At 42.5% G+C, this 25,870-nt stretch overlaps 1 protein-coding gene across 6 annotated transcripts in view; it reads right to left on the minus strand.

The window, feature by feature from the left end:
- The window catches only part of usp25 (ubiquitin specific peptidase 25), a 551,935-nt gene that overhangs the window by 137,976 nt on the left and 388,089 nt on the right, over nt 1–25,870 (minus strand). For all 6 annotated transcript variants that reach the window (XM_072259857.1, XM_072259852.1, XM_072259853.1 and 3 more), the window contains exons 6-10: nt 17,363–17,449; nt 6,388–6,525; nt 4,760–4,836; nt 3,651–3,724; nt 2,401–2,558 (exon numbers count right to left, since the gene is read on the minus strand). In XM_072259857.1, coding sequence (XP_072115958.1) covers nt 2,401–2,558; nt 3,651–3,724; nt 4,760–4,836; nt 6,388–6,504 — 426 coding nt within the window. In that variant the 5' untranslated portion in view covers nt 6,505–6,525; nt 17,363–17,449. The remainder of the gene's footprint in view (nt 1–2,400; nt 2,559–3,650; nt 3,725–4,759; nt 4,837–6,387; nt 6,526–17,362; nt 17,450–25,870) is intronic.

The raw sequence follows: 25,870 nt of genomic DNA on the forward strand, positions 1-25,870 counted from the left end.
AGAAAACCAATTTCCCCCGGGATCAATAAAGTATTACTATGACTATGACTAGATGTTCTCGGGGAAAAGTACAGAAGAAATGCGGCAAATGTTCAGGGGATATTTGTGTGGAGTTCTGCACAGGTACGTTCCAATGAGACAGGGAAGTTATGGTAGGGTACAGGAACCGTGGTGTACAAAGGCTGTAATAAATCTAGTCAAGAAGAAAAGAAAAGCTTACAGAAGGTTCAGCGAGCTAGGTAATGTTAGAGATCTAGAAGATTATAAGGCTAATAGGAAGGAGCTTAAGAAGGGAATTATGAGAGCCAGAAGGGGCCATGAGAAGGCCTTCGTGGGCAGGATTAAAGAAAACCCCAAGGCATTCTACAAGTATGTGAAGAGCAAGAGGATAAGACGTGAAAGAATAGGACCTATCAAGTGTGACAGTGGGAAAGTATGTATGAAACCGGAGGAAATAGCAGAGGTACTTAATGAATACTCTACTTCAGTATTCACTACGGAAAAAGATCTTGGTGATTGTTGTGAAGACTTGCAGCAGACTGAAAAGCTTGAGCATGTAGATATTAAAAAACAGGATGTGCTGCAGCTTTTGGAAAGCATCAACTTGGATAAGTCGCCGGAACTGGATGAGATGTACCCCAGGCTACTGTGGGAGGCAAGGGAGGAGATCGCTGAGCCTCTGGCAATGACCTTTGCATCATCAATGAGGACAAGAGAGGTTCCGGAGGATTGGAAGGTTGCGGATGTTGTTCCTTTATTCAAGAAAGGGAGCAGAGATAGCACAGGAAATTATAGATCAGTGAGCCTTACCTCAGTGGTTGGTAAGTTGATGGAGAAGATCCTGAGAGGCAGGACTTATGAACATTTGGAGAGGTATGATATGATTAGGAATAGTCAGAATGGCTTTGTCAAGGGCAGGTCGTGCCTTATAAGCCTGAATGAATTTTTTTGAGGATGTGACTGAACACATTGATGAAGGTAGAGCAGTAGATGTAGTGTATATGGATTTAAGGCATTTGACAAGGTATCCCATGCAAGGCTTATTGAGGAAGTAAGGAGGCATGGGATCCAAGGGGACATTGCTTTGTGGATGCAGAACTGGTTTGCCCACAGAAGGCAAAGAGTGGTTGTAGGCGGGTCATATTCTGCATGGAGGCTGGTCACCAGTGGAGTGCCTCAGGGGCCCCTTCTCTTTGTGATTTTTATAAATGACCTGGATGAGGAAGTGGAGGGATGGGTTACTAAATTTGCTGATGACACAAAAGTCAGAGATGTTGTGGATAGTGTGGAGGGCTGTCAGAGGTTACAGCGGGACATTGATAAGGGTGCAAAACTGGGCTGAGAAGTGGCAGATGGAGTCTAACCCAGATAAATGTGAAGTGGTTCATTTCGGTAGGTCAAATATGATGGCAGAATATAGTATTAATGGTAAGACTCTTGGCAGTGTGAGGAACAGAGGGATCTTGGGGTCCGAGTCCATAGGACGCTCAAAGCAGCTGCGCAGGTTGACTCTGTGGTTAAGAAGGCGTGCGGTGTATTGGCCTTCATCAATCGTGGAATTGAATTTAGGAGCTGAGAGGTAATGTTGCAGCTACATAGGACCCTAGTCAGACCCCACTTGGAGTATTGTGCTCAGTTCTGGTCGCCTCACTACAGGAAGGATGTGGAAGCCATAGAAAGGGTGCAGAGGAGATTTACAAGGATGTTGCCTGGATTGGGGAGCATGCCTTATGAGAATAGGCTGAGTGAACTCAGCCTTTTTTCCTTGGAGCAACGGAGGATGAGAGGTGACCTGAAAGAGGTGTATAAGATGATGAGAGGCATTGATCATGTTGATAGTCAGAGGTCTTTTCCCAGGACTGAAATGGTGCCACAAAAGGATACAGGTTTAAGATGCTGGGGAGTAGGTACAGAGGAGATGTCAAGGGTAAGATTTTTTTAACTCAGAAAGTGGTGAGTGTGTGGAATGGGCTGCCGGCAATGGTGGTGGAGGCGGATATGATAGTGCCTTTTCAGAGACTTTTGGATAGGTATAGGTAAGCCTAGTAATTTCTAAGGCAGGGACATGTTCGGCACAACTTTGTGGGCCAAAGGGCCTGTATTATGCTGTAGGTTTTCTATGTTTCTATGAAACAGTGTCCTAAACTTTCAGATTTTATACTTACTGAATACGACAAATTCTGATCTGTGAATATCCCAAACTTAGTATAACATAGAAAAGTATCCTGCAGGAAAGGAAGACTATTTCCACCAGAATATTTGTTCTGGGTTTCTGCTCGCAGTTGGACTGCGAGGAAGATAAGCCAAAATAAACAGAGACCCTTGAAGTTGTCTCTCCCTTCAATACATCAACATGTGGGACATCACCTTCAGCATGGCATGAGCTAAGAAACAACTCACCTCTTGTCCAGACTTAGCGGATGTCACAGAATTTTCCACCTGTACTGACTCGATCTCGCCTTCAACCATCGCAGCTTCCAGGCATTCATGGAGATCTTTAAATCCATTCACCTGCAGAGGGTACTGGCCAAACATCTCAGAGTTCTCAAACTTCTTCCCTGTTGCAAAGTTTGAGGTGTATTCAAGTTAACCTTGATGTTCACAGTTTTAGTATGGCTAAAGGCTCATTTATTGTCTGATTCCCCAGTATATGGGCATTGACATTTATTAATTTTTATTCAGTAACAGGCTCTTCTGGCCCAACAAGCCCAAGGTGCCCAATCACATCCATGTGACTATTAGGTATATCTTTGCAATGTGGGAGGAAACTGGAGCACCCGTGGGAAACCTATGTGACCAATTAACCTACTAATTTGGACTGTGGGAGGAAACCATGCAGTCAAGGGGAGAATGTACAAACTCTTTACAGGCAGCAGCGGGAATTGAACCCACGTTGCTGGCACTGTAATAGCGTTACACTAACTGCTGTGCTAGCCCAACTCCTCCAACTTCAATCTTTAAGAACAATAGTCGGGATACAAGAGGGAAACAGAGAGACTGGTGACATGGTGTCACGATAACAATCTGTCCCTCAACGTCAGCAAAATGAAAGAGCTGGTCATTAACTTCAGGAAGGGGGCGATGCATATGCTTCTGTTTACATCAGCGGTGCTGAGCTCAAGAGAGTTGAGAGCTTCAAACTTTTAGGAGTGATCACCAATAGACTACCCTATCAACTGATCCAGCTACGGTCCAGAAAGCTCAGCAGCACTCTACTTCCTCAGGACGCTGAAGAAATGTGGCATGTCCCCTTTTCATTGATGCACCATAGAAAGCATCCTACCTGGATATAACACAGCTTCACATGGCAACTGCTCTGCCTGGGACCACAAGAAACTGCAGAGTCATGGTCATAGCTCATCACAGAAACCAGCCTACCTCCATGGACCCTGTCGACACTTCTTGCTGCCTCCATAAAGCAACCTACATAATCGAAAACCCCACCTACCCTGGACATACTCTCTTCCTCTTCCTCCATTCAGCAGCCTGAAAGCACGTATCTCCAGGATCAAGGAAGGACAGCAAACAGGTAAAATTACACAAAAAGGATTACAAACAAACTCTGACCACTTTGGAAAAAAAAAAAATCACGATTTAAAACTAAAATCACTAAATAGCATCTTCACAACATTAACTTTGATCTGTGTTACCTTCATGCATCCCAACAGCCAGAAATCGCCCATAGAAGAGTTCCACCATTGGGTTCTTTGGCTTTTCACCATCTCTAACAAAATAACAGAAGTTTGTTAACATATTTCAACGTTATACAGTTGTGTGCAAAAGTCTTAGACACATATAATATCTAAGACTTTTACACAATGCTGTATTTGTCAACATGGAGCAGAGAGCAAATTTGTAAATTTTGCAGAAGCACCAAAAAATGGGAGTAGAAGACTGAAACGCTGGAGGAGTGGTGTGGCACAGGTGGCAGAGAAGGAGCGCCGGGCGGGAGAAGGGGTAGTGTAGGTGCAGACACAACCAGCCCTGAGACACCAGGCAAGGTCATTTGATTCCAAACAATTGGTTTATTAATCATTCCAGAACATCTCTGGTGTTTCCTGCTTCTTCCCCTTTGACCTCACAGCTAGGGTGATTTATCAGAGGGACATTAGGACCACTTGCGTCTTTTGTTTCACGGAATCTTGGTTAACTCCATCCCTTCCCGATGTAGAGATTCAGATTGATGGGTTCACAATACACCGTTAAAGTAGGACTGCCGAGTCTTCTCCTCCAGTGTCTGAATGGACATTGAACCCGTGAACACTACCTCATTACTTTTTATTTCCTATTTTCTGCACTGCTTATTTAACTTACTTATTTAATATACTTACTGTAATTCACAGCTTTTTATCTCTATTATCATGTATTGCATTGTACTGCTGCAAAATTAACTGATTTCACAACATATGCTGATGATATTAAACCTGATTCTGATTCTGAAATCCCCAGAAGAAAATAAGACACGGTAATACTCTATGAAGCAATGTGCAGGTTTACTGAAATGTATTTCCTGCTTCTATAAAAGCTATGTAATAGAGAGTAGCTTATTTGTCACACATACAATTAGATCTACCTATATACTACAAGCAACGCAGAGGAATATGGAATGAGGAGTGAATTTACAGGTGGGACAGCTCACATTCACTAGTGAGGGAAAGTGCAGGAGTGTAGTTAATGCATTAAGTACAATCACAGAACAGCAATTCATGTGGATAATAACTAACTTCACAATTTCGCCTTGAGATGTATTTCCGCTTACCTCTCTTCTTCTGCCTTCACCTGAAATGCATCTTCTAACCAATCCAAAAGCTTGTGTGTAAACTCACTCACATCTTGCTACAAAATAAGAGAGAGGACTTTAAACACACACAAAATGCTGGAGGAACTCAGCGCAGGGTATGCACCAGCTATGGAAATGAATAAACAGTCGATGTTTCAGGCTGAGACAATTCTTCAGGACTGGAAAGGAAGGGGGAAGACGACAGAATAAAAAGGTGGGGAAGAAGGTATAGAGGATTATAAATACTTATTAAAGAGCCACGTGCATGTTCAAGATATGGTACTCTAGCACACAAGATGGGAACATTTATCAAGAAGATGACAGGTGGCTTCAAAGAGGTGTGAGACTTGATACATATAGCTGATAGCCATTAACTTTTTCCCCAAGGTGGAAATGCCCAATACAGGAAGGGGCATAATTTTAAGGTGAGTGAAGGAAAGTATAGGGAGGGATGTAGAGGCAGGTTTTATCACACAAAGAGAGGTGAGTGCATGGAATATACTTGCCTGGTATGGTGGTAAAGGCACATACATTAGAAACATTTAAGAAACTTTTATACAGGCACATGGTTGAAAGAAAAATGGAGGGCTATGTGGGAGAAGAGTTAGATTGATTTTGGAATAGGTTAAAAGACTGGCACAATGTCGTGGGCTGAAGGCCATGTACTGTTCTATGTTCTATAATTTGATAAAACAACAAGTTAGAACCAACTACTGAAAGTTTGATGAAAGGCACGATCTTCAAGGAATACTCTGAAGGAGAACAAGATGGAGAGATGCTGAGCTATAGGTAGAGTAGGAAACACACAGATGAAAGGTGACGAATTAAAAGGTTAGACAAGACTAGAACTGGAGGGACTTCAACAGGACTGAAAGGCTGCAGGAAGTTACAAGATCAACGTGTGACAGACCAAATAATCCAAATTCCAGTAATGCATCTGTTTACATTTGCCAATGGGTATGATAGTGGGCTTTACACAAGAAGGGAAAAGAGGCCAACAGCTGTGAAAATCGTTAACAAGGCAATGCTATGATAATATCCAGGCAGGGACAGTTTACAGATAATGTGCCCAGGCAAGTGAGGGTTTTGGAGAGCATAGGTCCCCTTTGCACAGGAGGAGGCCAGAGCCATTTGACAAACCAAGGCAGATAAGGAAGCAGATGAAGGATTCTAGGGTGACATTTACTATTGCACAGTTATTTTGCTAATTCTGAACAATTATTGACCTTTAATGTGTAGAATGTGTAGATTCAAATGGCTATTACCTGTATTATCATAGTGTGATTGCTGAGTGATTATAGTTGTAAGGCACGACCTGCCATGCTGACTATTCCTAATCATATTATGCCTCTTCAAATGTTCCTAAATCCTGTTTGTCAGGATCTTCTCCATCAACTTACCAACCAATGTTGAGCAATTTAATCAGCAAAGACAGGGATCAGATGCATAAATATTTTTTTTCAAAACATTGAAAAATCTTTCTTTCCCTCCCAAATAAAGCTTGGACAGGGATTCACATTTCATTGGTTTCAGAGATATTTTAAACAAAAGATATTATACAAATTGTTAATCTGCACATTCTTGATGATCCACTTCCCAAATCTCACCTGTTGCAAGTCATTGGATTTGAACGTATCCTTCAGAATTTCGACAGCTCTTGAAGGATCCACATACTTTCTCTTGGAGCTAACCATTAGCGCAAATAGATATCGTAATTCACGCATAAATGGTAGATTCCGACGCTCCTGCACATTGGAGAGAATGAATAGATTTGTGTTACAGAGTCAGAAGCGGGTAACCTGTAAAGCAAGGAAGGGCATTGCGTACAGTAATTGCAAGGATTCATGCTGAGCGTGTCTGCACGAAAATGAATCTCAGGATTGTATACAGTGACATAGATGTAGTCTGATAATAAAATGTATTTTGAACTTTATGCACATGTTTTTGGTAAGATGGAACTTTTAAATCACTTACAGATTTTAATTGAGACAAGCCAGTTTAAAGATAAATTTTAGACATTAGCTTTATTTGTTACACGTACATTGAAATACACAGTGAAGTGCTTCGTTTTACTTCAACAAACAACATAGTCCGAGGTGTGCTGGGGGTAGCCCACAAGTGTCGACAAGCTTCTGGCACAATATAGCATGCCCACAACTCACTAGCCCTAACTTGTTTGTCTTTTGGAATATGGGAAGAAACCAGAGCACATGGAAGAAACTCACGCAGTCACAGAGAGAACATATAAACTCCTGACAGACAGTGGTGGAAAATGAATACCAAACTGCTGTAAAGCATTACACTAACTGCTATGTTACTGCGTTGATAGGAATATTAAAAAGTGTGTAAGGATAGAGTTGCCAAGAGATTGATAGGATCCATGGAAGCTGCACTACACAGGGTCTGGAACATCAGGTATGAGAACCACCTTTGCCCCATGCCCAAAGCATCTCAACTCACTCACATCACCAGGTCAAAGTTCGTAACTCCCCCTCTGTCAATAGTGTAGAAGTATCTTTACCACTGTGACTGCAGCAGTTAAAGAAGGTGCCTTACGAACATACTCCCAAGTGCAAACAGGGAAAGGATTGAGGGTAGGGGGCAGAGGAAGGTCGTTCAGAAGGGGTCGTGCAGAAACATCATGGAGTGTTACAGATCTGGGGGATGCTGGAGGACCGGAAGTAATGGAAGGAATTAGAAACCAGAGATGGTTCACTCAGAGTGTGGAACAAGCCACACTGCAATACTAAAGAGAAGTTTGGATAAGCGCATGGATGGATCCAGGTGTAAGTCAATGGAACTAGGCAAAATATCATCGGCACGGTCTAGATGGTCAAAAGGGCTTTTTTCTGTGCTGTAGTGCTCTATGACTCTAAGATTACTGTAGCAATACTTGCCAGCAACATCCGTGCAAATCTGGTTATCGCACTTGCCAATCTCCTCCCACCCCCACCTATTAACCAAACTGCACACTGTTCTCCAAATGTGGTCTAAATATTCCTTATTCCTCAAAAATTAAACTCTAGGCCCTGTGATCTTCTTAACCTTTATCACCACCATAACAGACTCGGTTACTTACGACCCCTTTATTTTCTGATACTATACAGCCTCTCATCTCTTCCTATAAATAATACGCAACTTTTAAAATAATTTGCTAGCAGTATGTCCATTCCTGAAGTTTATTAATGTCCTATCATTTTGCCATAGCCACTCCCATTTAGAAATTACTGCAATGTCTGATTTCATGTTACAAAGAAAAAATTATGAACATGAATGTTCTACGCAATTATCCTGCTAACGATCATTGTTCTACCTCTTACAACTTCAAATAGCCTAGTTTGCCTCTAGCAACCACTTTGCACTCAAAACAACCTTGCACCCAGCGTCAGAAAAACCCAAGAATTGATTATGAACTTTAGGAAGGGGAAATCGGGAGAACACACACAGCAGTTCTCATCGAGGAGTCAGCAATGGAAAGGGTGAGCAGCTTCATGTTCCTTGGTGCAAACATCATTGAAGATCTCCCCTGGGCCCAACACAGATGCACAATGAAGGTGCACCATTGACTATATTTCATTAGGAATATGAGATTCAGGATGCCTCGAGAAGATGGCATCCATGGAGAAGGGCACTCACCATCTAGGACATATCCTCTTCTCATTACTACCATCAATGAGGAGGTACAGAAGCCCGAAGACACACAGTGTTTTAGGAATAGCTTCTCCTCCTCCGCCATCAGAACTCTGAATGGACCATGAACCAACCCCTGAACACTACTTCACTATTTTGCTTTTGCACTATTGATTTTATTCATATTGTACATTCAGAATTTTTAGAAACTTTTCTGTATGTATTGCACTGTACCGCTGCTACAAAACAAATTTCGCAACATATGTCAGTGAAAGTAAAGCTGATTCTGGTTTAAGCCAGCCAGCTACCTCTGTGTGCCCCCTGACTCTGCATTCTGGCTTTACACAGCATCTTTGTAAATAGTCCACAGAACAATTGGTATCCTCTCCAGCTCTGAATAAATGTTGAAGCAAGCAGAAAAGCAAGACACTAATGTTTAGTCTGCACCTACTCTTGTGTTATGACTGACCCGACAAACCTTCCAACAGAAATTACTCCATTCAGTAACAATGACATTCGGTAAGCTTGTTGATCACTAAAGGATTAGCAGGGAAAGGGTAATGGTTCAAAGCCACCTGCTGCACTTTGTATTTAAAGCCTTTAGAAAGATCCTCACACAAGAGGTTGATTCACTCCCCTCTCATGAAGCTACTTTTTGAAAAATGCTCTCATTATACAGCCAGCTACATTCTTTTTAGCAGCTATATTGACAACAGTTCATGTAGCATCATCAATGTCTATATGGAACAGAATCACTCTTGGACGTTCTCAATGTTTCAGGAACAGCTTCTTCCCCTCTGCCATTTGATTTGTGAATGAACATTAAATCCGTGAATACTACTTCACTACTTTTTAATTTCTATTTTTACACTACTTATTTACATATGTATTTTATATATATATCTATACATTTCCTGTAATTCATGTTTTTTTCCCATTATTATGTATTGTATTGTACTGCTACCACAGCCAACAAATTTTACAACGTACGCTGGTGAATTAAAACTGATTCAGATTCTGCTGTTGATCCCCATTACATTTTCAGTTTATTCATAGAGCACAGAAACAGGCCCGTTGGCCAATATGTTCATACTGACTGTGTTTCCCAGCGAGCTAGTCTTGTCTGCTCATGTTTCACCCACAGCCCTCTTAAACCTCTTTTTTTCCATGCCCTTACATAGGTGGCCTTTAAATGGTGTCAATATGCCCCTCCCAACCACTAATTCTGGCAGCTCATTCCAAATACTCACAACCCTTTGGTTGAAGAAATTGCCCTGATGTCTCTTTTAAATCTTAAACCTATGTCCACTTGTTTTTAACCTCCTCTGCCAGAAGAAGACTATATGCTTTGACCTTGTCTATGCCGTGCAGGCAACCAGGGGTGGCACGGCAGCGTAATGGTTTACAGTGCCAGGGATCAGAGTTTAATTGCTGCTACGACCTGCAAGAAGATTGTATGTTTTCCTTGTGACCGTATGGATTTCATCCAGGTGCTCCGGTTTCTTCCCACCTTTCAAAGAGGCTTGGGTTAGGGATAGTGAGTTGTGGGCATGCTATGTTTACGCCAGAAGTGTGGAGACACTTGCAGGCTGCTAATAACACATCCTCAGACTGCAATGGTCATTGACACGAAGCATTTCACCGTATGTTTTGATATACATGTGACAAATAATTCTAACTTTTATCTTACAGACGTACCTCTATCATGTCAACCTTAATCTCCTATGTTCCAGGGCTTCTCATAGGTCACCTCCAATTCCTTCCATAAAAGTGATGCTCCTCTAAGATACAACATACTAAAACTTCCCAGCAACGTACACACCGCCGAAATCTTCTGCTGACTTGGAAATTTCTCAGTAACAAAACTATTATTGTTGGCAGAATCTCAGATGGTGACAAGGAGGTATACAGGAGTGAAACAGCACAACTGGTTGAATGGTGCCGCAACAACAACCCTGCACTAAAATTCAGCAAGATCAAGGAATTGACTATAGGCTTCAGGAACAGGAAGTTGAAAGTACACACAGCAGACCTCATGGAGGGTCAACAGTGGAAAAGGTGATCATCTTCAAGTTTCTGGGCATCAACATCTCCGAGGATCCATCCTGGGTCTAACACATTGAAGCAATCATGAAGGAGGCATGCCATTAGCTCTACTTCAGTTGGAGCTTGAGAAGATTGCTACGAATGTTCAGTGGAGAGCATCACTGCCTGGTATGGAAGCTGCAATGTATTGGATTGCAGGAGGCTGCAGACTCAGCCAGCCCCATCACTGATACAACCCTTCCACTATCACGAATATCATGCCTCAAGAAGGCAGCAGCCATCACTAAAGACTCTCACCATCCAGGACATGCCTTCTTCTTGTTACTACAATGAGGGAGGAGGGCACAAGAGCAAGAAGACCCACACTCAACGATTCATGTACAGCTTCTTCATCAGTACCATCAGATTCCTGAATGGTCCATGATAACGTGAACAGTACATCATTATTCCTTTTTGCACTATTGATTTTGGAATTTATAGCATTTTTATAACTTTGCAGTATTGCAGCTGCAAAACAATACATTTCATATCATACAAGTGAGCGAAAATAAACCAGATTCTGAACACTTAAGCTTCTGATGGATGTGAATGGTTTTGACCCACACAGATCAATTTGCCACCAGAGGGAGCTGCAATGCAGGATGGAGAAGACAGGAGTGGAGACAGAATATTGTCAGTGCACTAAAAGGAAAGGACACTATTATGCAAGGATTCCAGTTAACTCGGCCATCGGTTAATCGGGGCAGCTGTCTATTTGGGATGACTCTTAAAGAACAAATACTAAATCGAGACAATAGCTGGGATTTCCTTCGCTTATTTGGGAGACTGTTGCCGAACAGTTTTGAACCAGCATCAGTCGTGTGCATTTGCGTGGTCATTAGAGACTACACTGTGCTTAGAATGATCAGCTTTTAAATGGCATCAATTGCATGTGTTTGTGTCAAAAAACAGTGATTTTTGTCACTGATAGTTGGCAAGACACAAGTCTAAAGCTCGAAGTAAATTTATTCTCCAAGTATATACATACTGTATATGTCACCAAATACAATCCTGAGATTCATTTTCTTGCAGGCATACACAGTAAATCCAAGGAACACAACAGAATCAATGAAAAGCCGCACCCAACAGGACGTACAAACAACTAATGTGCAAAAGACAACGAACTCTGCAACTACAGAAGAAATAATAATAGTAATAAACAAGTAAAATAAATATCGCGAAGATGAGATGAAGAGCCCTTGAAAGTGAACTGTGCGAACCTTTTCAGTGATGGGGCAAGCGAAGCTGAGTGAAGTTATCACCTCTGGTTCAGGAGCCTGATGGTTGAGAGGTAGTACTATTCCTGAACCTGGTGGTGTGGGTGGTGTGGGTGCTGAGGCTCCTGTAACTTCTTCCTGAAGGGAGCAGTGAGAAGAGAGCATGGTCTGGGTGGTGGGGGTCCTTGATGATGGATGCTGCTTTCCCACAAAAGCACTCCATGTAGATGTGCTCAATGGTAGGAAGGGCTATGACAATTCAGAACTGTTTTGCTCACTGCATTCAGGCTTGAAGATGCCAGAAACAGCCAATGTGAAAATGAAACCATTTCACCACTTCAACAAGTTAGGAATTATGAAGAATTTGAAGGAATGCACAATTCTCTTGAATGTTACAATGAAAATGCAGATTCGATGGATACAATCATCGAAAGCATTATATGAAGCCAGTCCATTATCTGCACCAGGTGTCTCCACTGATTGAGACTGTAAGATCATAAGATATTGGAACAGAATTAGGCCATTTGGCCCATCCGCCATTCATCATGGCTAATCCATCTTTCCTCTAAGCCCCATCACCTGCCTTCTTTCCGTACCCCTTCATGCCCTGACCAACCAAGAATCTATCAACCTCTGCCTTACATATACATAAAGACTTGGCCCCCACAGCTGCCTGTGGCAACAAGCTCCACAGATTCACCACTCTCTGGCTAAAGAAATTCCTCCTCAATCCTGTTCTAAAAGGACGCCCCTCTATTCTGAGGCTGTGTCCTCTGGTCCTTCACTCTCCCACCATAGGAAACATTCTCTCCATATCCACTCTATCAAGGCCTTTCACCATTGGATAAGTTTCAACGAGGCTACCCCTCATTCTTCTGAATTCATATGAACATAGGCCCAGAGCCATCAGACGCTCTTCATATAACAAGCCATTCAATCCTGGAATCATTTTTATGAACCTCCTTTGAACCCTCTCTAGTTTCAGCATAGCCTTTCAGAACTAAGCGGCCCAAACCTGCTCACAATGCTTCGAGTGAGGCCTCACAACTGCTTGATAAAGCTTCATCATTCCATCCTTGCTTTTATATTCTATTCCTCTTGAAATGAATGCTAACATCACATTTGCCTTCCTCACCACAGACTCAACCTGCAAATTAACCTTTAGGGAATCCTGCACAAGGACTCCCAAGTCCACTTGCGCCTCAGATTTTTGAATTTTTTCTCCATTTTGTTCCATTACAGTCAATCATAAGAACATGATGGATGAATTCCTCCGTTGATAACTATTACGAACTAATAGTGTTAGCGTTTGGATTTATTCTATGAAAATATCCCAGAAAATATGCAGTTCGGGTGGCTGATGGTTGGCTTGAGTTGTTCTCTGATCCTGGCAATCCATTTGCAAATGTTTCATTACCATATGAGGAGACACCATCAGTGCAATGTTCATTTGTGGTGTCCTCCGAATGCTTGGCCTTCACTTACTCATCGATCAGTTGAATGGCTGTCATTACAGAAACTTGATTACGACGTAGGGAGGGGGTCTTGCGCTGATTAGTTAGTTGTGTGGTGAACTCTGTGCGTTGCCAATGTGGGCAAAGTTCCAGACAATGCATATAAATATATAAAAAACAAGCATTATGAAGACACTCTACGATTGGACAGCGCGTTGATGATGTCTCCTCGTATGGTGACAAAACGTTTGCAAATGGATTGCCAAAATTAGGGAACAACTCAACCAAACCAATTCATTCTATATTTCATAACGTTATACCTTTTAACTATTTCCATGAACTTAGGCAAACTGGGGCAGCTGTTTAACTGGGCCAAAATACACAGTTCCCGATGCGTCCCAATTAACTGATACCCACTGTATTTAAATCAAATGATTGCATTTGAGAGAATGTATATAGTGTACAACCTGAATTGAAAACGCAAGCATTTTTAATGCCAGCTAACAAATTATCTCCAGTTCTCTATGCCATAAGATAGGAAACAGAGATGCAAAGTGCAAAATGACCCCACCATTGAGTACATTTACATGGAACACTTCCACAAGAAAGCAGAATTAATCATCAAAGACACCCCCCACCCCCACAAAACATCCAGGCCATGTTCTCTTCTCACTACTACCAGATCCCACACCACCAGGTTCTGAGAAGCTTTCCATTGGTCAGGATTGACCATGGACATTGTGTGCTAGCTGTCTAGATTAGCAAGTCAATACAGTACGATATGAAGAGCAAGCTGTTGCCATACAACAGGCTCCCCCTTTCCACACAGCTGATGAATCCAAAGGAACGTCAGGGAATGATAGTTTGGCACTAGTGGCATCGCAGGAGTTGCCAGTCAGCGTTGAACCAACAGGTTCAGGGACAGTCATTACTGCTCAGGCTCCTGAACCAGCGTGGATAATTTCATTCACCACTATGCTGAACTGATTCTACAACTTACAGACTTGCTTTCGAAGACTTTGCAACTCAGGTTCTCAGTATTTTTTATTTGCACAATTTGTCTTCTTTTGCAGACTGGTCAAAATGTGTACGGTGTATGTGTATGGTTGTATATATGTACTTTGATAATAAATTCACTTGAACTTGGTTTTGTGTCAGACTTTGTGTGTAGTTTTTCATAAATTCTATTGTATTATTTAACTTTTCCTGTATATGCCTGCAAGAAAATGAATCTCGAGATAGTATATGGTAATATATATGTACTTTGATAATAAATTTACCTTGAACTTGAATAAAGGCAAAGCCCTCCACTCAGTCTCTAACTTCAATCAGACTGCACTGCCGTCATTGCATCCATGTGGACGTCCGCTTGCTATCTTTTTGTTTTAAACTGAATTACTTGCAACTGGTCCTTTGATCTGGATAAACTAACATTATAAGTGGTCAGAGTGTACTCGTGAATCGTTACAAGTTGACTTATTTTTGTTTCTCTACTTAATGTTTTCCAGAGCTCCACTGAGCTCTCCTGCCAACAAGTGAGACTCATGGCTGTAAGAAAGTAGATTGGACAGGTAACCTGACAACTGTCGGTAAGGAATTTGTACATTCTCCTCATGACCGTGTGGGGCTCCTCTGGGTGCTCTGGTTTCCTCTAACATTCCAAAGAGTATGGGTTAGTAGGTTAATTGGTCACAGGTGTAATCACAGGTTCATTGGAACGGAAGAGCCTATTACAATGCTGCATCTCTAAATAAATAAAATTCCACAGGGATCTGTTCTGGGACCCCCTGCCCTTTTGTGATTTTTATAAATGACTTGGATGAGGTCAGCATCACATGTGGAGATTCTTTTCACTCCCAAATTTTTTGTGTAATGCTATGGATTTCTAGCATCTGCAGAATTTCATTTGTTTGAGATGTTTTTCTTTATTTTTTATTTATTTAGAGATACAGCACAGTAACTGGCCATTCTGGCAATTACACCCATGTGACCTACTAAAATACGTCTTTGGAATGTGTGAGGGAACTGGGGCACCCAGAGGAACCCATGGAGTCATAGAGAGAACATACAAACCCCTTACAGTGGTGGGAATTGAACTCAGGTCACTGGTGCTGTAATAGTGTTATGCTAACCACTACGCTACCATGTCAGAGGCAGTTTACTTCTACACAGTGAGTGTTGGGTGCCTGGAATACACTACCAGGCATGATGATAGAGGCTGATACAGTAGGAACAGTTAAGAGACACTTAAATAGGTACATGGATGTACAAAAAAAATGGAAAGTTATGAGCTCTGGAAGGAAGAAGGGTTAGATTGATGGTGGAACAGGTTGAAATAAGTCCACACAGCATGTGTCACCTAAATCTGAGAAACTTCTATTGATGTACAGTGGAGAGTATACTGGCTTTTTGCATCTCAGCCTATTGTGGGAAACACCACTGCCCTTGAACAGAAAAAGACTGCGAAAGGTAGTGGAAGCGGCCCGATCCATCATAGGAAAAGCCTTCCCCACCATTGAGCACATTTACAAGGAGTACTCTTGCAGGAAAGACTCATCCATCAAGGACTCCCCCCATCCAGTCCATGTTCTCTTCTCACTGCTGTCATCAGGATGGAGGTACAGAAGCCTCAAGTCCTACACCACCAGGTTCAGGAACAGTTATTAGCCCTCAACCATCGAGCTCTTGAACCAGAGTGGATAACTTCACTCACGCCAACACTGAACTGATTCCACAAACTATGGACTCACCTTTAATGATTCTACAACTCATGTCCTCGATATTTATTGCTTTTTTTTTGTATTTGCAGAGTTTGTTGTTTTTTGTCTGTGTCTGTCATGTGTGGTTTTTCATTGATTCTATTGTGTTTCTTTCTATTTACTATGAATGCAAGGTAATTTTTTTTAACTAAAAGAATAGTAGGTGTCTGGAACTTGCTGCCGGAGGAGGCGGTGGAAGAGGATACCACTGAGACATCTGAGAGATTGTTAGATAAGTAGTCGAACAGTTGGGAAGTGGGGAGGATATTGATTATGCTCAGACACAAGGGACATTGAACTTGACCTCGTGTCTCAGCCCAAAGATTGTGGGTCAAGTACCTGTTGCTGGCCTGTACGATTCTGTGTCCTATGCCTCGACCAGAAACGTCAACTTGTCCATTCCCCCCAGAGATGCTGTCTGACCCACTGAGTCTCTACAGCAGACTGTCTCAAAGTTCAAAGTAAATTTATTATCAAAGTACATATATCTCACCACATAGATTCACTTTCTTGCAGCCATTTACAGTAAATACAAGAAATGCAATAGAATCAATGAAAAACCATCCTCAACAGTACGGACAACCAATCTGCAAGTGAAGAAATAGAGGATCCAACTGCACAAGGAGGTATTGAGACCAAGGTACTGAAGCTTATTGATTAGTTTTGAAGGGATGACACAGTATTGAATGCTGAGCTGTAGTTGATAAGGAGCATCCTGATGTATGCGTCTTTGCTATCCTGGTGTTTGTTACTCCAAGTTCCAGAACCTGCTGTCTCCTGTGTCTCCGATCAGAGATAAGACCATAAGACAAAGGAGCAGAATTAGGCCATTCAGCCTATCAAGTCTGCTTCACCACTCCATCATGGCTGATCCATCATCCCTCTCAACCCATTCTCCTGCTTTCTTCCCATAACCACTGACACCGATTAATTAAGAACCTATCAAGCTCTGCCTTAAATATACCCAATGACTTGAACTGCAGCCATCTGTGGGAATGCAATCCACAGATTCACCACCCTCTGGCTAAAGAAACTTTTCCTCATTTCTGTTCAAATGGATGAATTTCAATGGCTGTACTCTCTGATGATAGACTCCCCCATTGTAGGAAACATCGTCTCCACATTCACTCTATCCAGACCTTTCAATTCCTTACATACATTTACCCTTTCATGCCACAGAATGAAAGATTGCAGACTGAAGCAAGGAATCTTGCTTAGATGATGAAAGACATGAGAAATACAGCAGATGCTGGAAATCTAAAGCAATAGACACAAAATACTGGAAGAACTCAGCAAGTCAGGCAGCATCTACGGAAATGAATAAACACTCAACCTTTTAGGCCGAGACCCTCCAAACTGAGAGTTCGCTTATTTCCACCCTTTGTACACATCAGAGGGAAGTCTCTGCACCGCAGGTCCTACTTGCAGGCCACCCACCTTTTGATTATGAGGCACATCCTGTGGATCAATTGGTGGTACATAGTTGAGGACGAGTCTTCGAAACTTCAGCAGGTTAAACAATGACTATAGGAAGAAGGAACAAGAACAATACATTGGTATCAATGCTGGAAATTTACATGGCAAATACTTAACACAAGCAGCAAGGCCAGGTAGTATCGATGGAAAAGAATACAGTTGACACTTTGGGCCAAGACCCTTCATCAGGACTGAAATTTTATGACTTGTGAGTGATGATAATCCTGATTCTGATATGTGTCTCTATTGTTGGCTGAGAGTGGTAAGATAAGGGAGAAGGGAGTAGGGAGAGGGGAATCACAGTCAAGAAAAGGAGAAGGGAGGTGAGGTGATGGCCTCCATCAGCCAGAGTTGGCCGTGGATGTTGCATCTTAGCTGTCTAGATTGGGCAGTACAATATGGAGAGTGGGCTGTTGGCCCATGTAGCAAGCTCTCCCTCTCCATGCATCTGATGAACCTAAAGGAACAGTACAGACTGATACAGTTTAGTACCTGCAGCGTCACAGGACTTGCCAGTCAGCATTGAACTCAATGTAGGACTGCATCAGGGACTCAAGCTCTAGATTTTCCCTCAAGGTTTACTCCTGAAGCCATAAGACTATCGTCGTGGCTATCCCTCGAGGTCGAGGATGATGGCCTTCATTCTGTTGATCTACTTATGGGCTCTCAAGTGAATAAGACTATACAATCATTAGATATAGGAGCAGAAGTAGGCCATTCGGCCCACTTAGTCTGCTCCGCCACTCAATCATGGCTGATCCAATTCTTCCAGTCATCCCAACTCCCCTAACTTCTCCCCATAGCCTTCCCCATGAGTGGGTATAGCCACAGGCAGCGGAGGTTTGAGATTGGAGTTTTCCTTCTCTTAAATGAGCTGCCAACCATGGCTGACAAGCCTCATCTGCCTGAAACGACTGGTTTTAAGGTGCCAGTAACCTGCCTTTGCCCCATCTCCTGTCAGTCGAAACGATTCCACTGGCCTTAGTAGCTAAGCCACACATGAAGGCCAGGAGCTGGACATGGTTGTCAGAAGCTACTTGAGACACATGCCAATGGGAGCATTTAATAGATAGTGGGAGCTTGTCCCTATTTCCACCCCCCGGCTATAATAACCTTGGTCACAGTACTGTATATGCACAAATGCAATGAAAAACATGCAGTCACATCATAAGTATATAGGGTCAAAGTTTGCAGTAAATTTATTATCAAACTATCCATCGGTTACCATATATTACCTTATTACCTTGAGATTCTTCTTCTTGCAGGCAATTTCAGGAAAATTATAACAATGGGATTTTAGGAAAACTATACATAAACAAAGGCTGACAAACAACCAATGTCCAAAAGAAGACAAACTGTGCAAATAAAATTAATACTGAGAACATGAGTTGTAAAGAGTCCTTAAAAGTGAGGCTCATCTTCTTTTATGAGACTCTTGGATAGGTACATGGAGCTTAGAAAAACAGAGGGCTATGGGTAACCCTAGGTAATTTCTAAAGTAAGTATATGTTCCGCACAGCTTTGTGGGCCAAAGGGCCTGTATTGTGCTGTAAGTTTTCTATGTTTCTCAAGGGAATTGAAGGGTGGGTAGGTTGGCTTACACTGCAAAGCCCACAACGCCTGAATGAATAGAAAAAAGAACGAAACAACAGAAAGAAAGATAAATTAGAAAAACAACCTATATTTCTGTAGCCACAAGAGAGACTGCAGACCTGGAACTCTCACAAAATGCTGGAGGAAAATGAACTTATTGTTCGAGGCCAGGCCCTTCATCAGTACTGGTGAAGTTCTAATCTTCTTTTAAACAGGGATCATCATTTTAAGGTGGGTGAAGGAAAGTTTAAAAGAGATATCAGATATGGAAAGACACCCAGGGGCGATGGTTGAGGCTGATGCACTAGGGACATTTAAGAGTCTCTTAGGCACATGAATGAAAGAAAAATGGAGAGTTTGAAGGAATGGTTAGATTACTCTTAGAGTAGGTTTATACAGATTGGCACAACATTGTGGGCCAAACAGCCTATACCGTGTTGTACTGTTCTATATAATTAAGCACTGGAGATCCAGCACTTAATTCCAACACAATGGAACAATAACCAGATGTTCCATTTTAGTGATGCCGTCAGAGTTAAGTATTGAACTTGAAATGGAGGAAGTGCTCAGCTTTTATTCTAGTAACAGCATGGACCTTGGAGTAACTGTGTGGAGTTCTTGTCATCTCACTATTGGAAGGATGGCAAGATGAAGGGTCTCAACCCATATCATCGATTGCCCATTTCCCTCCACGGATGCTGCCTGACCTGCTAAGTTCTTTCAGCTTCTAATTTCTGACTATAAGGATGATATGGTTGGACAGGGGAGTAAGGAGTGTTGATTCACCAGCATATCGTCTGGAATGGAAGGCTTTAGTTCTGGAGAGAGAGAGTGGATAGGTTGGAGTGACGGAAGCTGAGAGGTGGTGTAGTAACAGCACAGAAGATGGTTCACAGCAGAAAGTCAAAGACCATGATAGTACAGAAACAGGTCCTTCCACAAGGGAACACCTTGTCGTGCACAGAAAGGGAAGTTAGTGAAAATCTTTTTCCTGTGGTAAGGGTATCGAAAACATTGTTTTAAGGTGATCTGAATTCTAAGTAATTTTCCCCACACAGAAAAGGTTGTTGCCAAATGTGGTGACAGAATCAGATACAATTATTATTTTTAAGAGACACTAGGGCAAACATAAAAGGATGTGACTAACTGGTCTAATGTAGCTGGGTAAAAGGGTCATGGTGTGATGAGGCCTGTTTATGGGCTGTATATCCTGCTGATTCTATAAAAACAAGCACAAGCATTGACCAGCCACTCTATCCTTTTAGCAATGCCTATTGAGTGGTCAATACTGACCAAAACGCCAGAGGCTGCTCTGCTGCTCTTGAAAACCTGTCAAAATTTTCCAGCATCGGCAGAACCTCTTACTTTTATGATCAAGAAAGTTTAAAGGAATTGTAGTATACAAATCATAACCAGCAACTTCATTCCAAAAGTGTTTCATTGCCAATAAGGCACTTTGCAGTACTGAAGATCTCAATTGGAATCCACACTGGTTTGCCTTAAGAGTACGGGTACAGCAGAAATGAATGTACTTCAAGACCCAGCTGAGACAGAAGAGACCAATGGTCTAGTGCCTTATTTGAACGTCCCAGAAGGGCATCTCGAAAATGAAGCAAGTCCAAGTTATTTTGTTCAAGAATATTTTTGAGAGGATTGAGGCATTAGAGCAGGGGTTACATACTATTTTTATACCATGACCCCACCATTAACCGAGGGGTCTGTGAGAACCCCTGCTCTAGAGCATTACTGTCAGACTTCTTCCCTGGGGGAAAATGGCTAATACTAGGGGACATAATTTTCAGATGATTGGAGGAAACTACAGGGGGATATCAGAGGTTAAGTTCTTTACACAGAGAGTGGTGGGTTGGTGGAATGCCCTGTCAGAGGTGATGGGAGAGGCAGATACATTAGGGACATTTAAGAGAAGCTAGATCAGCACGAGGATGATCGAAAAATGGAGGGCTATGTGAGAGGAAATTAGAGTAGGTTAAAAGATCAGCACATTATGGGCCAAAGAGCCTATACTGTGCTGTACTGTAAACAACAGGAATTATGCAGATGCTGGAAATTCAAGCAACACACATCAAAGTAGCTGGTGAACGCAGCAGGCCAGGCAGCGTCTCTAGGAAGAGGTACAATCGACGTTTCAGGCCGAGACCCTTCATCAGGACTAACTGAAGGAAGTCCTGACGAAGGGTCTCGGCCTGAAACGTCGACTGTACCCCTTCCTAGAGACGCTGCCTGGCCTGCTGCATTCACCAGCTACTTTGATGTGTGTTGCCTGTGCTGTACTGTTCTATGTTCACGCCAGCCTGTTGCACCGAGGTAGCTTAAGAGTCCGCAGATTGCAATGGGTGAGGCAAGTGGTATCGTCTGTAGAGAGGTTTGCTTGAGAGGTTGTCCTCTTCTGCTTTTCAGATACCGATGCATTTATCACATGCATATCAAAACATACAGTGAAATGCATTTGCAATTCACCAGTGCACTGGTTATTGGCAGACAGTGGGGGAACAGCGTGGCCTTGGTCATAGCGAGGACTGGGCCTCAAGCCATGGTGTCACCTGTCTAAAGCTGCCCGGGACAGAGCCGTTGGAGGCAGTGCACTGTGCTCCTTTGGAGTGCCGGAAGCAGTGGCACACTCCAAACTGGAGTTGGTGCTGTCCCCCAGTGTTTGGTCTGCAGAAGACAAGCTGCAACACGTTCAACTGCAGACTGTTGCAACATCCATGAACTATGGGTTTTGGACTTTCTTTTGTGTGACTGTATTTTACTGATATCTTATATGTGCTCCTTGTGCCTTGTGCTGTGAATGACTATTGGTACTGCGTTTTACACCTTTGCCCTGAAAGAACGCTGTTTTGTTTGGCTGTATTCACAGATATTCATGTATGGTTGAATTAAACTTGAACTACCAACACAACCTAAAGATGCGATGGAGACAGCCCACTAGAGTCGCCACATTTTGTTTACTGTTTACCTGTGCTGTGCACTGCATGCACTTTAAATTATATTTTCCTAACTTATTTGTGGTAATATTTCACTTTATGTGTATTGCGTGATAAATATTTTGTGGGTGCAATGTAGTCTAGAGGAATGTTGTTTCATTTGGTTGTGTATATGTACAGTCAGATTACTATGAACTTGAAGGTGAACTTGTTCATTCTGGCACCAACATAGCATATCCACAATGTTTTTGTGCATGGTTTCAGTCACAGAAACTGAGATACACAGGTAATCAGATTCAGGCAGGGGTTACAAAGAGTCAGTGAGAATTACAATTTCGAGGAAACTTTGAAGGATTTCCTCCTAGAAATCTCTTGCCTGACAAAGCTCAGAGTAGGGTGCATATGCTTTAGGAGGTAGGCTTCAGGTGTGCAGATGATGTGATCTATCTATCAAAGCTGCTTTGAAAGGATAGCTGGGGCGGGGAGAGAACACAGACACTAGCTCGCCTATCCTGCTTTGAAACATTTTGAAGGAGACCAAAGGAATTCTCCCTCAACACCTGGACAAGATCTTAACACTTAACTAACCTGAACAAAATGATCAAAAAAATTTGAGCAATACAAACAAAACTCTGGAGGTCAGATAGCATCTATGGAACAGAATAAACAGTTGACGTTTTGGGCTGAGACCCTTCATTGTGATGGCTCTGGGCCATTACTTGCAGGAGATTAGAAGATGGGGGTGGGGGAGAAATCTCATTGAAACCTATTAAATATTGAAAGGCCTAGATGGAATCGATGTGGAGTGAATGCAAAGGGAGGTCCCTTTAGAACAGAAAGGAGGAATTTCTCCTGCAAGAGGGTGATGATTCTGTGAAATTCAATGCCACAGATGGCTATGGAGGCCAAGTAATTGGGTATATTTAAAGCAGAGTTTCAAGTTCTTGATGGGCAAGGGTGTTGTGGTTATAGTGAGAAGGCAGGAGAATGGGGTTTAGAGGGATGGTAGATCAGCCATGATGGAATGGCAGAGCAAACTTGCTGGGCTGAATGGCCTAATTCTGCTCCCATGTTACATAGTCTTATCATCAATAAAACTGAGATGCGTTACATTCCTAATTCCTGACACACTGAGCTGCATATTTTGGCTACACCTTGGTATGACATTCCATGCATCGAGCACATATTTATAATACCAGTGCAATGAGATATTATTTCTGTTCTGAGGAAGCTGAGCATACACAAATGTGCTCCTGACAACAGAAAAATCAATCAGTAAATAAGAGACACTGAAAGAGGTAAGTTCAGTTAAAGAACTTTAACACATGCCAAATTATTCATTGGGCACTTTGCTTTGTGGTTTCAAGAAGAGCAAATGTACAAACCAGACTCAGTGAAATCTCTGGGCACTATTAATGATAAATAACTTTTTATAAATTTGGAATCCGATCTGTGCAGTGGAACAGTGTCAGGATCACTTGTTTACACCCATGGTGAATGGCAGCTGACACAAAGCGTGGGCACTTTCATAAACACGTTACATAAAAGTGCAGACAGTATCACATGCATATGGTTCTCACCTACCACAGCACGGGCTGACAACTTTCTCCCAGCTGACTCTACTCTACCAACCCATACCTCACTAACATTCAGATTTCGATTTATTTATCACATGTACATGCAAACATACAGTTTCCATACATCTGAATGGCAGCCAAAGAAGATGCCTGGATTGAGCTTGCCCTCTTGCTCAAGTTCTATACCACTTCTGGCATTGGAGAGGGAGCAGAGGAGATTCGTGAGAAAGATCCCAGGAATGAAAGGGGCAACGTATGAAAATCATTTAATGCCCATGGGCCTACACTCACTGGAGCTTAGAATAATGGAGGGGATGGGAGAATCTCACTGAAACTTATTGAATATTGAAAGGCCTTGATAGTGAACGTGTAGAGGATGTTCCCTGTAGTAGAGGGCTCTAGGACCAGAGGGCACTGTCTCAGAATAGGAGGACATCTCTTTAGACCAGAGGCAAGGAGGAATTTCTTTCGCCACAGGGTGATGAATCTGTGGAATTCATGGCCACAGAGAGTTGTGGAGGCCAAGCCATTGGATATATTTAAAGCAGAGGCTAATAGGTTCTAGATTAGTAAGTGTGTCAAAGTGTCAAAGCAGGAGAATGCGGCTGAGAGGGATAACCCCATTGATGAAGATTCGATGGAGCAAAATTAGATCATTTGGCCCAATGTCTTATGGTGACAAGGATTCTGGACTGCGATTGTTTCTTTTTCACAGAATAAGACCATAAATATATATACCAATGACTAGGCCTCCACAGCTATCTGTGGCAATGAATTCCATGAATTCACCAACCCCTGGCTAAAGGAATTCTTCCTTGTTTCCGTTCTAAAGGAAAGTCCTTTTATTCTGATGCTGTGTCCTCTGTTCCCAGACACCCCCACTATAGGAAGCATCCTCTGCACCTCTTGAAGTAGAACTTCTGGCTGTTGTACCATACTCCACTACTTGACCAAGGGTGCTGGCTCACACCATGCCTCTGCTGCCCATGAGAGCGTCCACAGATCCTCCAGCACATGGTTGTGACTCAGCTATGTACTTTGGTGATGTTCCTGCAAATAGGTGCGGACTGAGCAAGTGAAGAAACACGAGGTTTTCAGTAAGTGTGGTAGAAGCAGATTACGGTATTGGAACCTTACATACGGTTCATTAAGATCAAATTATTAGACCATATGATCATAAAACACAGGAGCAGGACTGGGCCATTCTGCCCATTGAGTTTGCTACACCATTCCATCATAGCTGATTTATTACTCCTCTTAACCCAATTCTCCTGCCTTCTCCCTGTAACCTTTGATGCCCTTATTAATTAAGAACCTGTCAACCTCCACTTTAAGTATACTCAAAGGCTCAGCCTCCACAGCTGTTTGTGGCAAAGAATTCTACAGATTCACTACATTCTGGGTAAAGAAATTCTTCCTCATCCCTGTTCTCAAGGGATGCCCTTGTATTCTGGTTGTTTTCTTCAATTCTAGCCAAATCCAAGAGGTGACGAGGATTCTGGAATGTGATTGCCCCTTTAGTTATAGAATTACAAAGCTGTACAGCACATTAAACAGCCCTTTTAGCCCACCTCCTCCTGCCTGCCTTAGGCGCATATCCCCTTACTCCTTTCCTAGCCAAGTACCTGTTAAAATGCCTTTTAAATACCGTGTTGCCTCCAGCACCTTGTTCCAGATGTTCACCAACCTCTGTGTGGAAAAACTCACCGCTCAGCTCTTTTAAACTTCTCCGCCCTCACCTTAAACCTGTGCTCTCTTGTTCTAGATTCCCCTGCCTTGGGAAAAACATTCTGACCAGAATCACAATCAGATTTATTATCGTTGACATGTCATTAAATTTGTTGCTTTGTAGCAGCAGTACGGTGCAAGACGTAAAAATTACAAAAACTCCCTAGACCCATCAACTTTTAAACCTCTGCAAGGTCACCCCTCAACCTCCTACATTCCAATAAGAATAAATTCATCCATCATCAGGGACCCCCATCATCCAGATCATGCCCTCTGCTGCCATCAAGAAAAAAGGACCGGAGCCTCAGTACTTACACCACTGGTTGAGGAACAGTCACCACCCCTCAAACATCAGGAGATAACTTCACCTGCCCAATCATTGAACTGTTCCCACAAGCTATGGACTCACTTTCAAGGTCTCTTCTCCTCATGTTCTCGATATTCGTATATCTGTAATATCTGGGATATCTGTAATCTGTCAAGTAGGGTGCCGTGCACAATTCTGATTTGATGGAGACAGACGTGAGAAAATGGAGGAACATCTGGAGAAACTTCTGAAATGCCTTTTTCGCTGCCGCTGTTTCTGTGTGATCCTGAATCTCCGGAGGGGAAGGCCCCGAATCCTC

This window comes from Mobula birostris, chromosome 6 (genome assembly GCF_030028105.1).
Source record: "Mobula birostris isolate sMobBir1 chromosome 6, sMobBir1.hap1, whole genome shotgun sequence".
Taxonomy (NCBI): domain Eukaryota; kingdom Metazoa; phylum Chordata; class Chondrichthyes; order Myliobatiformes; family Myliobatidae; genus Mobula; species Mobula birostris.